Here is a 19,827-nt window from a genome sequence, read left to right as displayed (position 1 = left end):
TAATCAAAGCCTTAGGAAGTGTTTAAAAATGGATAAATCTTGCATAATGAACTCTGAGAATCCACAAGTAAAAATTTTTCACAAGACATTAGAGGAGAAACCAAAGAGTCTACAAGATCCAAATGAACTGAATCAAAAAAACAGCCAGAGAGCTCTGGAAAAGGAGAGGTACATTTGAAAAATAGAAAGAAGAGGGAGAAGCCTTAGAACTAGTCCAAGGGTGGCAAACACTACCATCTACATGGCCAGGCAAGTAATGTGTGAAGCCTTCTCGGTGAAACCCAGAAATACCTCCTAGCTAGGGGCCTGCCATCTAGCTCTGGCCCATTGGACCCATGTGGGATTGAGGACACAGGTTTGCTTCCCCTGGCCCCCAAATCCAGAAATCTAGATTTTTAAAATCTAAAATTCTCAAATATTTTAGTGTATTTGGCATAGCAAAATTTTAAAATTATTTCAAACTCTGTGTGAACTAAACAAAACTTGTGTGAAAGCCCAAATATCTCTTTTATAATAACAGGGGTCTTTGATATAGATTTGTACATCAAAAGGGGAAAGCAAAGAGACAAAAATGACATTTATTGACCTCCTACCAACCTGTTGCCCAGGCTGGAGTGCACTGGTGTGGCTGGCTAATTATCTTTTATTTTTAAATTTTTTGTAGAGATGGTGTCTCACTCTGTTGCCCAGGCTGTTCTCAAACTCCTGGCCTCAAGTGATTCTCCCACCTCTGCCTCCCAAAGGGCTGGGATTACAGGTGTGGTGAGCTACTGCTTTGGGCCATGCCTTTCATTTAAAAAACCCATTTGAGTGTCACAATTTGTTAGGAAGGAAACATTGTTGTCATTTTCCAGATGAGGGAATTGAGCCCAAGGAGGATGGAGAAACTTGCTCAAGGCCACACAGCTAGGAAATGGTGGCGAGGGCAAGACAGAATTTGTATTTAGGTCTTCTCCAGCCCAAAACTCCACCATTGCACTGGTGGTCATAAAAACGAACCTTGCAGATCTTCAACTGGGAGCACATTTTTTCAAGGGGCTGGGGCTGAGCTCTGAACTCCATTACACTAATGCACAGAGGTCACACCTCCCACAGTGGCTCTCAGCCAATGACTGGGCCTGGCCTGTAGCTGGGAGATCTGAGACATGGCTCTAGGACTCCCTGAAGGCCTTTCTCAGCCTCCCCTAGACTGTAGGGTATTCCAGGATGATCCTTTACCCATTTTCTCTCTTTCTTTTCTTCACTGGTTTCAGACTTAACTTAAAATCTGAGGGCTCTCCCAATCTTTTCCAGCCATCTCCTAGTTTCTTTCACGGGTGTTTCCCCTAATAAAACTCATACACCTTTATCCATCTGGGTGTCTGCCTCTTGGAGGACCCTGACTAACACAATTGCCAAAAGCCCCCACCAGATTCTCCCACAATCTGGAAATCCCGAACTGACCTATCAGTCTGCAAGGGGAAATGCATCCATCCAATAATGATCCTTTCTCTAAAACATGGCATCTCTAATCTCTCATATCAATCCTGACACCCCAGGAACACCTTAAACCAAGTGTAGTGTCAACACCACCACTACCAACCAGATATCCAGGAGCAGGAGACAGTCTGACCTGTAGCAGTATCCCACTGTGGCACACTCACCTGGTCTCGCTGCTTTATTCGTTTGTAAATATATTCAGCAAATGGTTTTCGAGGAATAAACTTCCCATCTCCTGCTGTGACACTGAACACTCCGGCTTCATACACCACTTTGCCTCTTGAAATAGTCACAAGGGGCACCCCGTGGCAAACCATGCCCTCGAAAATGTTGAAGTTAACAGCCTGATGATGAGTTTTTGCTGAGATAGTCCTATATTTGTGAAAACAACAAATAAGTTCCAGATCATCACCAGCTCACTTGATAAATATAAAATACTAAAAGAAGAATGACTTAGAAGAAAATTTAGCAACTCTATTAAGTCATAGCTTCATCACTGTAACAAGTGACTTTAAGAATAGAACATAACATTAATATTTCATTACAAAGTAATTACATTTTTCTGAGAGAAAAACCCAAGAGATCACTCTTTAAGGTGATTAATGAAGGTAGAGTGGGTGGAAGGAGGGCATTGTCTTTTATGTTCAGATTTTAAAATTATTTGTATTTATATGTTAACATTTTTTCATTTTTAAATTATAAAATATTTTTAAACACAGATGACTGATGAACACACTGACCCTATATCCAGCTCTATGGAATTTTAACTTTTTGTAGATACAATGGAGGCTTCTTCAAAACCCCTTCCCAAATCCCATGCCTGCTCCTGCCTTCCCAAAGGAAATAGCTATTTGATAGTTATCAACTGGATTTGGTAGTTATCAAGGAAAAGTATATATGTAATTTCTTTCATTGTCTGTAGCAAAACTAGAAATTTGAAGATAACAGAAATAACCAAATATGTTGGAATATAATCTCTTAGCATATTCTATGTCATACATGTGTCATCATTCTCAGTAGTTTAATAATATTTTTCAATCTTACACAAAATGATTGATGACTTCCAGGCTAGGTATTTGAAAATGCTACATGCCTCCTTTCCTTAAATCTCATTAAATGGAAAAGAAAAAAATCTGGCAGCAGTGAATAATATGAGCATAATCTGAGTCCTTTTTTTCTCTAAAATTTTTTATTTCCATAGTTTTTGGGGAACAGGTGGTGTTTGGTTACATGAGTAAGTTCTTTAGTGATGATTTGTGAGATTTTGGTGCACCCATCACCCTAGCAGTGTATACTGAACCCAGTGCGTAGTCTTTTATCCCTCACCCCTTCCCACCCTTTCCCCCTGAGTCCCCAGAGTCCATGCTGCCATTCTTATGCCTTCGCATCCTCATAGCTTTGCTCCCACTTACGAATGAGAACATATGATGTTTGGTTTTCCATTCCTGAGTTACTTCACTTAGAATAATAGCATAATCTGAATTCTGGTAGAAGGTTCTACAATCCCTCTCAGGAATGGATTAAAGAGATAAATTTTGCTAAAATCCTCAAGGCTGAGTGAGTCTAAGGAGGAGCAGCTCAAAGTTCCCCCAGCCTTATCTGGAAGGGCTGAGGAGGAAGCCCCAGCTGCCGTGTGTGTGCTGCAGTCCTAGAAATGAACAAGATAACACTGCCTGGTCCTTGGTCCAACTGCTTACTTGGTTTCCAATCCCAACATGCCCAGACAGAATTCTTGACTTTTAATGCTGACCACAACCCACCCGCTCAGGTTTGCTCCTCCCTTGAGTTCTCATCTCAGTAAATGACATCACCATTTATCTTTCCTCACCCCTCAAGCCAGCATCAAGCTACTTCGTTCTACCTCCTCCCAAAATAAGACCCCTCTCCTCCTCTCCCCCTCTCCATGGCTCCCACTGGAGTCTACACCATCATCTCTCACCTGGACAACCCCAGCAACTCTTACTGGCTTCTTTGTTTCAACTCTTACCCCCCCTGCATTCCTTACCACTCTCCACAAAGCTGCTCAAATTATCTTTTAAAAATGAAGATCAGATCATGTCACTTTCCTGCTTGAAACCCTCAGTGGCTCCAGGCTGCTACCTAAGAGCCAAATAGCTGTAAAAAAGCACAGTGATGATAATAATAAAAAAGAATCTGCTCCCAGTGAGAAACAGCTGCCATGGAAAAGAGAAAGAGGAGCATCTAGTATGTCATGGAGATGGTTTATAACATCTTATTTCATCTTTAGAACACCTCTCCAAGGTAGAGAGTATTTTCCACATTTTATAGGAAAAATAAATTGAGATTTAGAAAGGTTATATCATTTGCCAAAGGACATATGACTAGTTTGATGAAATTGGGATTTTTTTTAATTTTAATTTTAATTTTTTGAGATAGGGTCTTGCTCTTGTTGCCCAGGCTGGAAGTATAGTGGTGTGACCATAGCTCACTGCAATCTCTACCTCCTCAGTTCAAGCGATTCTCCCACCTCAGCCTCCCAAGTAGCTGGCACTACAAGCATGTGCCACCACACCTGGCTAATTTTTATATTGTTTTTGGTAGAGACAGGGTTTAGCCATGTTACCCAGGATGGTCTCGAACTCCAAGGCTCAAGCAATCCACCCAACTTGGCTTTCCAAAGTGCTAGGATTACAAGCATGAGTCACTGCGCCTGGCCTGGAAACTTGGATCTTTTTATATTTTTAAAATTTACAATAAAAATGACCTTTTGGTGTACATTTCTATGAATGTTTACATATACATAGATTTGTGTTGCCATCACAACAATTAAGACACAGAACAGTGCTACCACTATCCCAGACTCACACTATCCCTTTGTAGTCACACCCTCCCCCAATCCCTAACACCTGGCAACCACTGATCTAGTCTTCATTACCATAGTTTTCTCTTTTCAAGACTGTCATATAAGTAGAATCACAGAGTATGTAATCTTTCAAGACTGACTTCTTTAATTCCACATCAATCCTTGGAGATTAATCCAATTTGTTGTGTGTATGAATAGCTCCTTTTTTGTTGCTGCATAGTATTCCACTGTATGGACGTACCACAGTGTGCTATACATTCACCCACTGAAGGTCATCTGAGTTGTTTCTAAATAGTTTTTTTGATGAATATGAATAGAGCTGTTATAAACATTCAGGTACCTGTTTTGCATGAATATTTCTCTAATGTAAATACCCAGGAGTGAAATTGCTGGGTCATATTTTAAGTGTATGCTGCAGCAAAAAAAAGAGCTTTCAGTGACCTTAGGAACCAACTTACTGATATAAAGAAATGTCAAAGAATCACGAAGAAGCAGGAGGCAGGTACAAATACAACAATAATTTCAAACATTAAGAAGGATGGAGGAGTATTAATCCAGTGGTAAATAACATCACTAAAACAGGAAAATGAAGAAAATATTTAAAGGAATACTAAGTATAGAATGAGTTATGATGAATTATGGTGATGCAAGATACAAACTCCAAGAAAATAAAGCTAGGAAACAATATAGAGGGGTTTCAGACTTTCAGGGTGAAAAGACTTTATATGGCCATTACAATCTGTCAAATATTTCCATAGCCTGGGCAGCTGAAATCCTAAGCATCACAGTTACATTGATGGGAGGGACTCTTGGTATTGTATTACAGCATACTATATAAAGAAGATTTTTGGACTGATGCATTAGTAAGGCTGCTATATGAAGAAAGTAAAATGAATTAAAAATTTGTGCTGAAATGGTTATTTAAAGTACATGAATGGGAGGAAAAAAGAAATTCTTAAGAGTTACTGAAGTTCTTAGGGAAAACATCTAACAGAAGAAATAATCTTTATCCACAAAGATTGTCATTACAATGCTGCCTAAACTATTTAAAAACTGAAGCATAACTATTTTCCAAAGTCAGTTCTATAGAATATTAGGCATTTATGAAAGACTAGAATTAAAAATACTGTCAGAAGCAAAAACCCTGATAACTATGTAATATTAATGGAAAAACAGAGAGTATATACATTATGTCTACCAGAAAAATATATATGCATGTGGGCAAATACAGGAGGGAATACACAAAGTAGCTTTTTCTGTGGGTTAAGAAAAGGAAGATGGCGGATTCCAAGTATCTTCAGCGTTCTTGTTATACTATTTCCTTGACATAAGTTGTGATCTTAAAATGAGGTTGACACAGCAAAATATCAAATCGGATTTCTTTGCCTTGAAGGTCATTACCTTGACTTTCTCAGCCTTGGGGTTAGCAAGAGAAAGAGGACAATTAGACAACATCTAAGAGATACTTTATAATAAGTCATTATGTAAATGAAGTCAAATTAACACAAAATGTAAATTTGAGGCATTATCACCAGCAGCAAAAGGAATGTGCTTCCACTTTCACATTGGAAGGTGTCTGACAGGGTGTCATTTGGCACCCAACTTTTTCTTTCCAGCTTAAGCTGTAATTCTCCAATCTTAGGAGCTTTCCCACTTCTGAATCCTTGCACATGAGGTTATCTTTTCCCTAAATGCCCTCCTCACTTCTGCCCTTCTCCCTTCCCTAAAACTCCACCCAAGAATCCTGGTCCCTAGAAGCTGACCCTGATGACACAGGGTGAAACTGAACATTTTCCTCGGTCGTTTAGCATTATCTGAAAGTATCACAATGGTCTCTTGACAAGGCTCTCTTTTCCTACTTGGTGCACGTTTTAAGAAAGAGACTAGGTTGGTTTAGCTTCAGCACATACTACGTGCTTTATAAATGTTTATGTGATGATCAAATAAAAAGATTGCATGATTGTCTTCCTGTTTAGTCAGGTCAATTTAAATTCCTGCCTCCACTGTCCTCTGGGACATGACTGTGTTTTGGGAACACAACACTGAAGTAAATGAGAGGTAAACATCCAGTCCATTTCTGCTGGGTTTTCTAGCATGCTGTCCAGGTTAATTAGTAATGAATAAATAAGTAAAATTGTTATAACTATCATTCTTAGTGGCATCTTAGCTTATATGAAATACTTGTTCACTAATACCTATAAATACTTGGCGATTCTAATATTACCAACTGTAATAAGCACACAGCTCAGTATTATTACTACCTTTCCAAGATGATAATGCTGAAATAGAGCTGTTTCAGAACTTGCCCAAGGTTCACGTAGTTTAATATTGAATGAACTTGTGAGAGGCAGAAACCACTTTCAACTTTTGAGAATACTGTTATATTTGTAACCCTGCCATAAGAAAGTTTTAAAATTGTGGTACAATTTCAATATTTAATTCTAGATAGTTTTAAACATAATAATACAAAACAATATCATCACATGATATATCAGATTACTACCAAACGGTATTTAAAATCTATGCATTTGTTGTGCAGTTTGGGAGATGTGGTCCATTATTGGAAGAAATGCAAGTTCAGAGTCACACATCTTTGTAAGGACATCTGTCATTCCTTTGAGCACACTTCCTCTGGGAATTCTCCCCATGGCAGAAGCCAAAAACATGTCTTCCCAGCCTTCTTTGCAGCTGGGGCCCAGGCATGTGACCTGGGCTCCTTCAAAATGATGCCCTAGCACCAGACTTTGCCTGGCAAGTTGGTGACACAGGAAGCAGCTACCACAGGAATCCATGTGGAGGACAGAGATGGGTCAATCCTGGGTTTAGGGCCAGCTGTGACAGAGATTCTAGCAGTAGGATCTGAGCTCCACCACAGTGAGGTGATCTACAGTATCTGTGCCTAGGAGCAGGATCAGAGTTCTCTGATGCCCTGTGGGATGCCTGGGGCATCAGTCCTGGCTGTTCCACCTCTCAGCTTGCTCTTCCAGCCCTCCTGGAGAGTCTATGAGCCACCCAGTATCCTTTGATACATTCCCTTTTTGTTTAACTATTTAGAGTGGATTTCTCTTGATGGCAGCTAAGAACCCTGCCTGACACAGTTTTTTCTTTCAATTCTTGCAATGTACCTATGGGACTTTTAGAAGAATCTGCTTTCGTGATAATTTGAAAAGCACAAATCTGAGGTCTTTCTTGAATGTGAAGGCTGAGCCCAACTGCCCTCCAGGCATTGTCCGTAAGAGAGGCCCTGGACAGAGGTGTTTAGCGCAGTATCTTAACACCCTTCTAGGGCCATTGTCATATAGCACATGGGAACAGACCCATCCTTTCAAAACTCACCCTGTGCTTCCCTTTCACTGTAATGAAACATCCCCCAGGTTCTTCTAATTTGCCCAAAGTGGCTTCTCCTGAAGCAGCTGAGGTCCAGGTGTGAAGGTCAAAGTCAGACTCAATGACCTCCCCTGGAGAGCTGGTGGGCCTCATGTCATCCGATGAGCAGACAATGCTTTGAAGGCTGGGAGACAATCTTGGAAGAAAGCAAGAAAACAGGCCGGGCATGGTGGCTCACGCCTGTAATCCCAGCACTTTGGGAGGCCGAGGCGGGCAGATCACTTGAGGTCAGAAGTTTGAGACCAGCCTGGCCAACATGGCGAAACCCCGTCTCTACTAAAAATATAAAAGTTAGCGGGCCATGGTGGTACATGGCTGTAATCCCAGCTACTCAGGAGGCTGAAGCAGGAGAATCAGTTGAACCCGAGAGATGGAGGTTGCAGTGAGCCAAGATGGCACCACTGAACTCCAGCCTGGGCAACAGAGTGAGATTCCATCTGAAAAAAAAAAAAAAAAAAGCAAGAAAACCCACATCCAGGCTCTGACTAAGAGATTCAGCCAATGGACTAATACACTATTGTCATTGGGGTGCAGTGACACTGTGAGATATTTGGAGCAGGCATCATGTATCTTTTGCAGTGTATCTAAGTTTTTAAGTGGGCCCCACACACTATCCCATCCTGAGACATGCAGAAGAACAAGAACTGTGGTTCGGCCCCTTGACGTCCATTCTCCCATCTTCTGGCATCAGCACCCCAATTTTTCTTTAAGAAACTACTTTCCTGCTTTGGAGATAATCTGACAAGATCCTTAGGCATGGTTTTCTGCTTTTCCCTAACCAAGAGATGGGCAATTGCATTCTCTTTCCCAGTAATTTAGAATATTTTGCAGGGTGACAAAAATAATTAAAAGCGGTTGGAGGGTACACCCCTGAGCTCAGACCAATTCCTTCTGCAAGCTGCCTGGGGCCGCCCTGGGCTCCAACCATTCCAAGCCAGAGCAGGGACTGTGCCTTCCATCTGTGAGCTCCCCATGGCCTTCCCACAGAGTGTGTTTTCACTGAAGTGAGCACAGGTTAGTTACCAGGGTTTGCAACCAAAGTCCCTGACTGATAGACACCTTGTTCTCTGGAGAATAATTCCCTTAATGAAGAACCCATGGATGTTTCTGAGGCAGAGTTCAAAAGGCCTGTGACTCAAAAAGAACCAAGAAGATATTTTCAACTAAATCTTTCTGCAGAACAGATGCAGATGTGGGGCGATGTTCTCACTCCATTTGTAGGCAAAAGCAAAGAGCTGCAAGATTCATTACTAAACAGTTTTCAAAATTACCAAATGCAAAGCAGCTCAAGAGAGTGGCAATTGTGAGAAATACATTCTCTCTAATGATTGATTGGACAGCTAGGATTTTGGCCTGCTCTGGCAGCAACAGGAAGGATACAGAATGATGAAAGGCTGACCATCTAGGGAGTGAGGCTGAGTTCCTGGCCGCTGACTCTTCATTAGCAGATTCACAGAAAGGGTGTTGTCCATGGTCACTCTGCCCCTAGGCAAAAGCTACTCTTTGTTAAGCTCACTTTAAGCCTATTTGAAAGAGGCACGTCTCGCTGCAGAGGGGTGTCAAGGCTGTCTTACTGAGTCCCAATTATATACGTCTCCAAGGCAGAAGCAGATACGGAAGCAGAAGCCCTGAAAACATTAAGCTGTTTTCCAACTTAGCCAATAACTTTGATACCACTCACATCACAGCTGCAGAAAAACATTCTGTCCCTTTGCGAATAGCTTTCTGTCAAAGAGCCGCGTGCTCTTACAGATGAGAAAATCAGTGACGCGGAGCCTGCAGAAGACAGCAACACCACCCGTGTGCATTCGGGGGAACATTGTGGAGAGGAAGAGAATTGATTAGAGTAATGTGGGTCTCCCCAACCCCAGAGAAATGACTTGTTTTAGGTATTCTGTTCTATTCTGTCCCACTCAGGCACTTTGGCCTTGCAACAGATAGATTCTTACCAGGTTGCCATGAGAAACAAAAAAAGTTAATAGAATCATGTCAGGATTATTAGTGGCATCTTTAAAAATATACCTCATCCCTCTACATTGTGTTGTGTGATGCCTTATATATTCAATGTGAAACAATAATAATCATGACATCTTCCTATGAGGTAGGTATTATTATTATTATTATTATTCCCATGGGCTAGATGAGGATGATGAGGCACAGAAAGATTAATAACATTCACCCCATGTTACATAGCTAGTAAATTCACGTAGCTGAGATATGAATATGATGTGTGATACAAGCCTGGGCCTTTGGCTTCAGAGGTTGTGCTCTTAACCACTAGACAATACTGCCCCTTGAAAGCTTTATGGGAAGCTACCTGGAAAGCATGCAGTTGATGAAAACATTCTTAATCCACCAGAAAATAAATAGGAAGCAGCTTGTTTCATACTCCATAATGTTTCTTGGTCTGTTTTCTGTTTAGCAGTAAAGGATTTAGGATGCTATTAAGAACTCCTTAAGCCAAAATTGACCAGTCATTCTTGATGTAATCACCATAGAAGATTTTTTTTTAAACGTGTGTTCTGTCTATTTCAAACTACCTCTTCTGTCAATTTCTTAGATGTGACAAGTTATATAAATGGGGAGCAAAGCAGCCACATCTCTGGAAATGCTAAATGGTGCTGCTTCAAGTACATTGTCATTATTAAGCAAAGTTGCCACTCACTGCACCCATCAATCTTCCACCCTCTATTTAGACTTCTACACCCGCCTCCTGCAGAAGAGAAAATGGGAATTGCCTCAGCCACATTATTAAATCTAAATTGGACAATAACTTGGAACTCTACCGGTGCTCAGTAGATGACAAAATACTTAATGCAGGTTTATAAAAATGCTCCCCAAACATTGACTTAAAGGAATAAATTTCACTCTGGGTATTTTGTCCTTGGAGGTATGTAATATAGGTCATGGATGGTGATGTAGATCATGGTGAGATAAATTGGATTTAGACATGAGCAAGCTGACCTTGTATGTAGGTACCGTGTCCTTCACCTCCTATGCCTCACATAGTACTGAGCAAACAGAGGCATTTTATATATGTATTTGTTTATCTGCAAATAAGCTATTAGCAAATTTCTGGATTTCTACTTAGCATAAATATTCCATGTTCTATACGGTAGTTTTCAGGAAGTGGGAAACTAAAAATAATTTAGTGTCTTTAAGGAACAGGAACTGAATGTGAATCAGTCAACCTAGCATGATACTAGGATGTATGTCTTATGAATATTAAACAGATAAGTACTTATAGGTAAGGTATGATTATTAGCTTTTGGAAAGCCAGGCTATTGGCCTGACATACTGGTGAGAGTTAGAAATAACTTTCTGGGGTCACGTGTGAACTTGGTCTTATAATTTTATTGTCATCCTTCCCAGGAAGCTGTCTTGCCTTTGGCAAGCTGACACTGCTTGACAGACTATGGGGACAACTTGAGCAGGAAAAGATGTCAGTTTCCTATATGGAAATACACTGGGTAAAACTCACATAACATCCTTCCTGAAAGTATACAATAGGCCAGGGACTTATTGGTATGTTTAGCTTTAGCTCCATATTTTAGGAAGAAAAAGGAATTGAGAGACAGGACTAGCCGGATTTCCTAGGTCAACTAAGAATCCCTGTGCCTAGCTGGGAAGGTGGCCGCATCCACCTTTAAACACGGGGCTTGCAACTTAGCTCACACCCGACCAATCAGGTAGTAAAAAGAGCTCAGTAAAATGCAAATTAGGCAAAAACAGGAGGTAAAAAGAAATAGCCAATCATCCATCACCTCTGAGCACAGTGGGAGGGACAATGATCGGGATATAAACCCAGGCATTCAAGCCGGCAATGGCTACCTTCTTTGGGTCCCCTCCCTTTGTATGGGAGCTGTGTTTTCACTGTATTCACCTTGCAACTGCACTGTCTTCTGGTCTGTGTTTGTTACCGCTTGAGCTGAGCTTTCGCTCCCCGTCCACCACTGCTGTTTGCCGCAGTCACAGACATGCGGCTGACTTCCATCCCTCCAGATCTGACAGGGTGTCCGCTGTGCTCCTGATCCAGTGAGGTGCCCATTGCCGCTCCTGAGGGGGCTAAAGGCTTGCCATTGTTCCTGCATGGCTAAGCGCCTGGGTTCCTCCTAATAGAGCTGGACACTAGTCACTGGGTTCCACAGTTCTCTTCCATGACCCAGGCTTCTAATAGAGCTACAACACTCACTGCATGGCCCAAGCTTCCATTCCTTGGAATCCGTGAGGCCAAGAACCCCAGGTCAGAGAACAGGAGGCTTACCACCATCTTGGAAGTGGCCTGCCGCCATTTTGCAAGCGGCCCACCACCTTCTTGGGAGCTCTGGGAGCAAGTCCCCGTCCTAACCTCCCCCAACGGAATGACTAGACTGTGAAGGGAAGACAGGAAGGAGGGTTGTCAATTTAAGGGATGGAAAAGAGGAGCTGGATAACAGAAATATCTGGGGGACTTACAAACTTTACTCTTTTTTTGAAAGGAAGAAGATGACCTATTTTCCCTCCATCCCTACTGAGGGAAATGAAAAGAGTTAGTAAGCATAAATGCTGACAGATGAAATGTAGTTTGACACTGGAAAATAACTTGCTGACAACCAGGGAGTGAGGTATGTTAGTAAAAGAGAGAAGGAAAGTCTATGGTCAAGCCAGACAACCATGAAACCCAGAATGCTTGTGTGAAATCCACAAAAATGGGCTGCAGCACTCCTTTAAGGGTCAGGAGAACTTCAAGTTCTGCAATCCTAAGAATCAAGACCTGGCCTCCAACTTTCCTGAGAAGGTAACAAGGCAAACAGAAACATAAATGCCCTTGATTCTATTCCCACGTCACAGCTGAAGGGGCACTCAGAAACTCCAAAGCCATCACAAACATGTTCTTATAATAGGCATAACAAATATTTATGGCCTCTTTGCTCTGAGTTAGGCATTAAAAGCATTATCTTTAATCCTCACGATAAACATATATCAATATTATTATTATTATCCCTATTTTGTGGATGAGAACACTAAGGCTGAATAAGGTTGCCTAAGACACAGTTGGCACATGGAAAAACTAGATCTTGAACTCAGATTTGTGTAGTAAAAAGGGTTCCCAGCTTATTTGAACCTCAATGCAGGGTCTGTAAGCTCTTTTGGAAGTGACCTGAGACAGTCAGTAACCATGCAACGCTCACTGTACTAGTACCAAGCTTATATATTTCTGCCAAGGCTAGGAAGTTTTACCTAATGCTCACTGCTCAAAACCACCCGTCAGTTTTGAATTGATGAAGTCACTTAAGATCTAAGTGTTTAAGTGGAATTTGTTTAGAATCTTCTAAACTTAAATGAGTAAACAAAATAAGAGTTGTGAATAACAAAGTAACTTCCTGCTTCACTGTCTGAAGACTGTGCTGTGGCAAAATAAGGCAAAAAGCCTTCGAGGCATCAAAGGCTCCTTAGTGTGAACTGGAGATCAGGATGTCCATCTGAAGAGATGACCTTGGATATTCAATGAGAGGAGTCTGAAATCTTCAAATCTCTAAACCAGAGCTTGGCAAACCATGGCCCACAGGCCAAATCCGGCCCACAGCCTGCATTGCAAAAAAAGTTTTATTGAAACACAGTCACATTCATTTACATATTCATTACATATTATCTGTTGCTGCTTTTGCACTACAACAGCAGAGTTGAGTACTAGCAACACAGTCCATATGGCCCACAAAGCCAAAAAAAAAAAGTACTATGTGACTCTTTACAAAAAGTTTGCTTTTCCCCTGCTCTGAATGTCTCCAGTGGCAAAAACAAACAAACAAACAAAAAGCAACAATAACAACACAAGGCTCCTGAAGAGTAATTGGAAGACCTAAAATTTGGTGTGACAGAGCCACAAATAAGAAAAAAAAATGACAGTCAAGGACCTAAAGGGAGCGAGAACAAAAGGGATGGGGGAAAAAAAAGTAACCACTAAAAGTTACAGTGGCAGAGGGACACCAATGACCGTCCCCACAGCGTCAGGTGTGGCCACTATCCATGAAGCATCTCTGTATTCCAAGTACTTTCAGGTACATTGCCTCACTGAGTCTCTCAACAATCCACATTTGTATTTCCGTTTAACAGATGAGAAAACAGAGACTCAGAGAGCTTGAGTAACTTGTCCTGAGTCAGCAGAGCCAGAAATCAAACTTAGCAGGCTGACACTGACCCCACTCCATTCTCCTGCCCCAATACTCCAGCCATCAGTGTTCATCCCCTGCTCAAAGGACGAAAGCACTATACTCTTCACTCATTCAATTACCTGATACTGGAATTTTAACAGTAATTATCTACTTTCCATCTGAGAACTTGGTGACAGCTAATCATCTCTTCCAGCGGTGGTGCATGCTAGCGTTTCATTGACACTCCTGAAATAGAGCATCTTGGAGGCTGTCAGAGCTAGAAGCTCAGCCTCAGGGTCCCAATTAGCAACTAAGTTGTATGGTTTGAGCTTTAGCCAATCTAAAAGGTGTCTGCTTCCAGGAAGCACAGTCAGCTGGCGCTTATGTAGTCACTGTAACATCACCTCTGTTGGCCTGGAACAGGCACAAGGCTAATCCAAGGTGGTGATGCTGAAAAGCTGCAGAACTGCAGACGTTGAAACTGACTCAGCTTCACCAGGGAGCACGCCTGAGGGCATCCATGCTGGAGGGGGTGGAGGGGAGCAGCGCCCAGGAGGGCACGATGAGCTGCCCGCCACAGCCAGATGCTCCAGGATCCGCTGACTTGCTCAGCCAAGTTCGTGGGGTGCTTAAAACTCTGGGCACTGTTGCAAAGAATTCACATGTATCAACTCTCAGCCTTTGATATGGGCATTATGATCATTCCCCTTTGACAGACAAGGAAATTGAAGCAAACCAAGGTGAAGTAACTCCCCCTGGGCTACCCTGTCAATAAGTGGAGGGACAGATTACCAACCCGGGCAGTCGGGCTCCAGAGACCAAATACGAACCCCTGTGCTGTAAGTGCTCCTTCCTTGCCTGCCCTTCTAAGAGGCTGTAAGCTCTGCAGTGGTTAAGAGTCTAGATACTGCAGTCAAGCAGGCCTGCTCTGAATCCCAGCTCTGTCCTTTCCAGATGTGTGAACTGGGGCAAATTATTTAACCTCTCTGAACCTCCGTTGTTTTCTTCTTAAAATGGTTACCTGCATTGATAATGGCATCTACACCTAGAGCTCTGGTGGAGGGCAGAAGTGACACAGCAGCCATTTTGCACACATGATACCTGCTGACTCATCTTGTGGTGTGAGAATGTGGTCAGGTTTGCAATGCTCCACCTTCCCCCTGGATCCTCCTTCACCTGCTCCGACTCCTGGGCCAGGTGTGTGACTTTGGTCCCATGACCAAAGGCAGCCACTCACACCACATACCCAGGGCAAAGGCAACAAGAACAGGCTTAGGTCTCCATCTTTCCCTGTGGGGCTCCAGCTCCTGGTCGGGGTTCGACCTGGTCCTTGCTCTTCCCACTTCACCTCCATCTTCCCTTCCTGACCACTGGTCTGCAGGCTCCAGCATCAGACATGAAGGCAGCAACCTTGCAGAGAGTCCAGCCCCTGTGAGTGTGGAAGGTCAAGTCATACATATGCATGTGTATGTGTATATTTATGCATGTATATATGCACACATATGCATATGTATAATCACACACACACACAGACATCCAAGTGGATCTACTTTTCTGATTGAACCCTGACTAATATATCCTGGCTAGGTTATTCCCGGAATAGTTTCCTGATCGTTTTGCTTCCAACAGCATTCACCCTTGACATTTTCACTTTCTTTTCTTACATTTACTAATTTCACTTCAGTGGTTGGAAGCCATGGCCAAGGCCATCTATTATGAAAATGATGCTAATAAGGAAAAGTATTCAATTGGAGCTTCCATTTACTGCATGCTATTAAACACTATGTGAGAAGTTTTTCATACATTATTTTATTCAATCCTCATTATTTTATTTAACCCTATGGAAGCAGAGTTTTCTCATACTTATAAATGAAGCAATAGAGGCTCAGAGAAGCCAAGTAACTCACCTCAGAGCATAATATGAGTGTATATGACTCAAATACTATGTGCTTACCCACTGTATAGTGTCTCTCACTATAAGCGATCCATCCAGAACACAAGTCTAGAGTCAAATGCACATTTATATAAAATTTTAACCCCTCTTCTTCCAGAAATACTAAAGCACTTTAAAAGGAAAAAGTTAACAGGTGGTAGGATAATTAGGGATAAAAACAGAGCAGGAAAACATTAGGAAAAAAAGATGGTGCCACATACCTGTGGTAGTGGAATTTAGATCTACATAAGAGATTATACTCATTAGCATAAACTTCTATACAAAACCTTTCCCCAAAAATAGGCAACCAAAAAATGAATCCATTGAAGGCATGTTGTCATGTTTTCTTTTTGGCCATGCATTCAATTTGTTCTCATAGGTAACAGAAAAACAATAAATGAGGCATGAGAAGAGAAGAAAAGGTTTGCCATATTTTAGGAATTGGAAACACTGCTGTATTGAAAACAAAAGTACCACTTGGTCTTTTATTATTGTTGAAAATCATTCTTGGATCATTAAACTCTTCTTGTCTCTGGTTTCTCTCTTAAATGAGGGAGAATAGTATATTAATTAGGCTTAAAATGTTACCATAAAGAAAGTTAGGTTCTAAGAAATGAGTTTCCTATGTCCAGAATCTTAAGACCACTATTCCATAGCTCTAGCCCATGAACTATATACAACCCTATTCACTTCTGGCTTAAGACAGACAAAAAAAAAAAAAAAAAAAAAAAAGTCATCTTGATGGAAGAATGTAGAAACTCCCTACCATTCAATGGGTTTATCACATACTCATTCATTTTACATGCATTTATTAATCACCTACTCCATGCCAGCCATGGTTCTAGGTGCTCGGGATACAGCAGTGAACAAAGATAAAGATCTCTGCCCCCATGGAGCTCACGCCTAGTCATGCTACTTCTGCATTTGGAAGAATCTCTTTGTTATAAATATGATTCTGACATACCTTAGTGAACAAAGTCAATGTTTCCATAATAGTAACATGCTTGTAGTACTTTACAGTTTATACAAAACACTTTCATGTAACTATAGCATTTATTTCTCAAAAGAGCCTTAGGGATTTTGCAAGAAATGTGACAGACCATTTAAATAAAGACACAAATAATATTATGTTACCAAAAGAAACATGAACAAAGGACATGAATAAATATTTCTTCATAAGAAAAAAACCTCAATGACTAATAAACATGAAAAAGTGTTCAATTTCCTTAGTGCTCAAATGTATGTCATTCATAGCTGAAAGGTAACAATTTTTACTTGCAAAAGTAGCAAAAATAAAAGGAAAAGCAAGAGATTGTGCTTCAAAAGATTGTACCCTTTGAAACAGTAATTTTCTTTTAGTAATCCATTCAACAGAAAAATAAGAAATTTGGTTTTAAGTTTTCAAATAGCAAAAAATGTTAAAGCTTTAAGTTACCCATTACTATGAAATCTAAATTAAGGACCTAACATTAAAAAAATTAGGCCGGGCACGGTGGCTCAAGCCTGTAATACCAGCACTCTGGGAGGCCGAGACGGGTGGATCACGAGGTCAGGAGATCGAGACCATCCTGGCTAACACGGTGAAACCCCCTCTCTACTAAAAAGTACAAAAAACTAGCCAGGCGCCTGTAGTCCCAGCTACTTGGGAGGCTGAGGCAGGAGAATGGCGTAAACCCAGGAGGCAGAGCTTGCAGTGAGCTGAGATCCGGCCACTGCACTCCAGCCTGGGCGACAGAGCGAGACTCCGCTTCAAAAAAAAAAAAAAAAAATTATATAGAGGCCACTAGTCCATGCTGTCAGACAGAGTGCCTTTAAAAATCAAAGGATTCTAAAATATATTTGGATCCTCCAAACATGTGTTTTTGTTTTTATGAGATGGAGTTTCACTCTTGTTTCCCAGGCTGGAGTGCAATGGCATGATCTTGGCTCACTGCAACCTCTGCCTCCCACGTTTAAATGATTCTCTTGCGTCAGCCTCCCAAGTAGCTGGGATTACAGGCGCCCACGACCACTCTCAGCTAATTTTTGTATTTTTAGTAGAGACGGGGTTTCTCCATGTTGGCCAGGCTAATTTCAAACTCCTGACCTCATGATCCTGAAGTGCTGGGATTACAGGCATGAGCCACTGCGCCCAGTCAAACATGTTTAATGGCACTGTGTAATTAAATGTCTAAGGGGCATTCTACTAAAATTGTGGTTACCACTGTGCCTCACCAACATGCCAATCACAAACTAAATGTGCAGGACCAGGCATAGTGGCGCATGCCTGTAATCCCAGCACTTCGGGAGGCTGAGGTGGGTGGATCACTTGAGGTCAGGAGTTCAAGACCAGCCTGGCCAACACAGTGAAACCCTGTCTCTACTAAAAATGTGAAAATTAGCTGGGCATGGTGGTGCACACCTGTAACTCCAGCTACTCAGGAGGCTGAGGCAGGAGAATTGCTTGAAATAGGGAGGCAGAGGTTGCAGTGAGCCAAAATCACGCCACTGTACTCCAGCCTGGGTGACAGAGAAATTAATTATTAATTAATTAAAATAAAAAATAAAAAAATCTTTTAAAAATACAAACTAAATATGCAGGAGAGGAAATGTATAAACAGGGGCGAAACTGTGATTGACCAAACAAACGGAAATTTGGGATAATTGTTGAATTTTTCTAAGCTTTTTCCTAGAATCCCACATTATAAAAGTCATTTACTTTGGTATCTCCCTAGTGATAACTCTCTTGATAACTCTCTAGTGCTTTATCACTTTATACGTGATCATGATATTAATGCTTTTTAAAGTTCTACTATATGCCAGGCACCATATTAAAGGTATTAACTCTTTTCAAAAAGCCCCAAAAGTTGCTACAATTATTATCATATCTACATTTTGCTGGGGAGGAAAGAGCCTTGAAGAGGGCAGTCACTTGCCCAAGGTCCTGCAGCCTGTACTGGTACAGTTGAGATTTAATTACAGTTGCCTAATTTGGCTCTAAATGGCATGTCCCTTAACTATTGGGCCTAATCTTTTACCTTGTATTATAGTGATTTGAGTTATTTGGGGTGTTTCTTATCTGTCTAATTAGATCCTAAGTTCCCTTAGGGTAATAATTTTTTCACTCAACTTTGAGTACAATGTATTGCATCCAGCTGGCACTCGATAAATGCTTGGTTCATACATGAGCAAGGCTGCAGTTACTTTGAAGTCACTTTTGACTCCTCTCTTTCCATTTCCAATTTTTCACCAACCTAAATTAATTCATTTTTATCCCCATTTTCCAGGCCTTGATTTTGTTTGCTGTCATCTTGACTTATTCCCTCAGGCCAGACTCCTACAATAGCCTCCTAACCATTCTCCCTGACTCCAATCCATCCTACACACTCATCACCCTAAAATACGATTTAGTCAGATTTCCCCAGCCGACCGGTCTAGACCCTCAGACCCTAGGGTGATCAGGTATGGGTAGAGCTTCTAGACCAACACCTTTGACCAAAAGCAACTTCCTAGAGTGACAATCACAGCTTAGGCTTAGACCGAGAGCGTTGCCAAGGACATGGGAGTTTCAGTGTTCAAACCAGGAAAGTCCCAGGCAAACCAGGGTGAGTTGGTTATGCTACATCCTCCTCCCCATCTCCAAAGTCCCTTCTCTTTACAGCCATGTACTCTACAAACAACACCATTTTCTACTGGTGCCAGGCAAATTGGGAAGCACAGATTTGGATCAACTCAAACCCTCACTCAAAGACATTCAATAGCTCATGCTCCCTCACATAAAATCTGCTATACTTCACCTAACATTCAAAGCCTTTGGTAGTCTGACCAGGACAAATCTCATCTTCAACTCCTTCCCATCCTGACCCTCTGCTCATTCTCCAGTTTTTATTACCCCGTGACTGTATCTTTCCCATTTTCCTCATTTGCCCCTGACTCCACCATCTGGATGACTTTACTGTCCCCATCCACCTATCCAGAGCCATCTTCAAGGATACGGTTAGTGCAAAGCCCCTTCCCAAGCCCAAACCAGTCATCTGTGAAGTCTTCTCCTTTGTCAAGGAGACCAGCACATGAGACCTCCTCCATCTCTGGTA

The 19,827-nt window shown here is 41.6% G+C and overlaps 1 protein-coding gene across 5 annotated transcripts in view; it reads right to left on the bottom strand.

Annotated features, from left to right (window-relative positions):
• Window positions 1-19,827, bottom strand: part of DPYS (dihydropyrimidinase) — an 87,430-nt gene that overhangs the window by 11,698 nt on the left and 55,905 nt on the right. For 3 of the 5 annotated variants that reach the window (XR_007728139.1, XR_007728140.1, XR_007728137.1), the window contains one exon: window positions 1,665-1,851. Coding sequence is in view for 1 of the 5 variants with exons in the window: in XM_050800697.1 (XP_050656654.1) it covers window positions 1,644-1,851 (208 nt within the window). In the remaining 4 variants the exon portion in view is untranslated. Of the gene's footprint in view, window positions 1-1,643; window positions 1,852-2,648; window positions 15,251-19,827 lie in introns of those variants that run through there. The other 2 variants (XM_050800697.1, XR_007728138.1) reach the window with 2 other exon arrangements.

The sequence above is a fragment of the Macaca thibetana genome, chromosome 8 (genome assembly GCF_024542745.1).
Source record: "Macaca thibetana thibetana isolate TM-01 chromosome 8, ASM2454274v1, whole genome shotgun sequence".
In the NCBI taxonomy this organism is placed as follows: domain Eukaryota; kingdom Metazoa; phylum Chordata; class Mammalia; order Primates; family Cercopithecidae; genus Macaca; species Macaca thibetana.
Note: the sequence above shows the minus strand (reverse complement) of the source record. Positions and strands in the feature narration are given on the sequence as shown.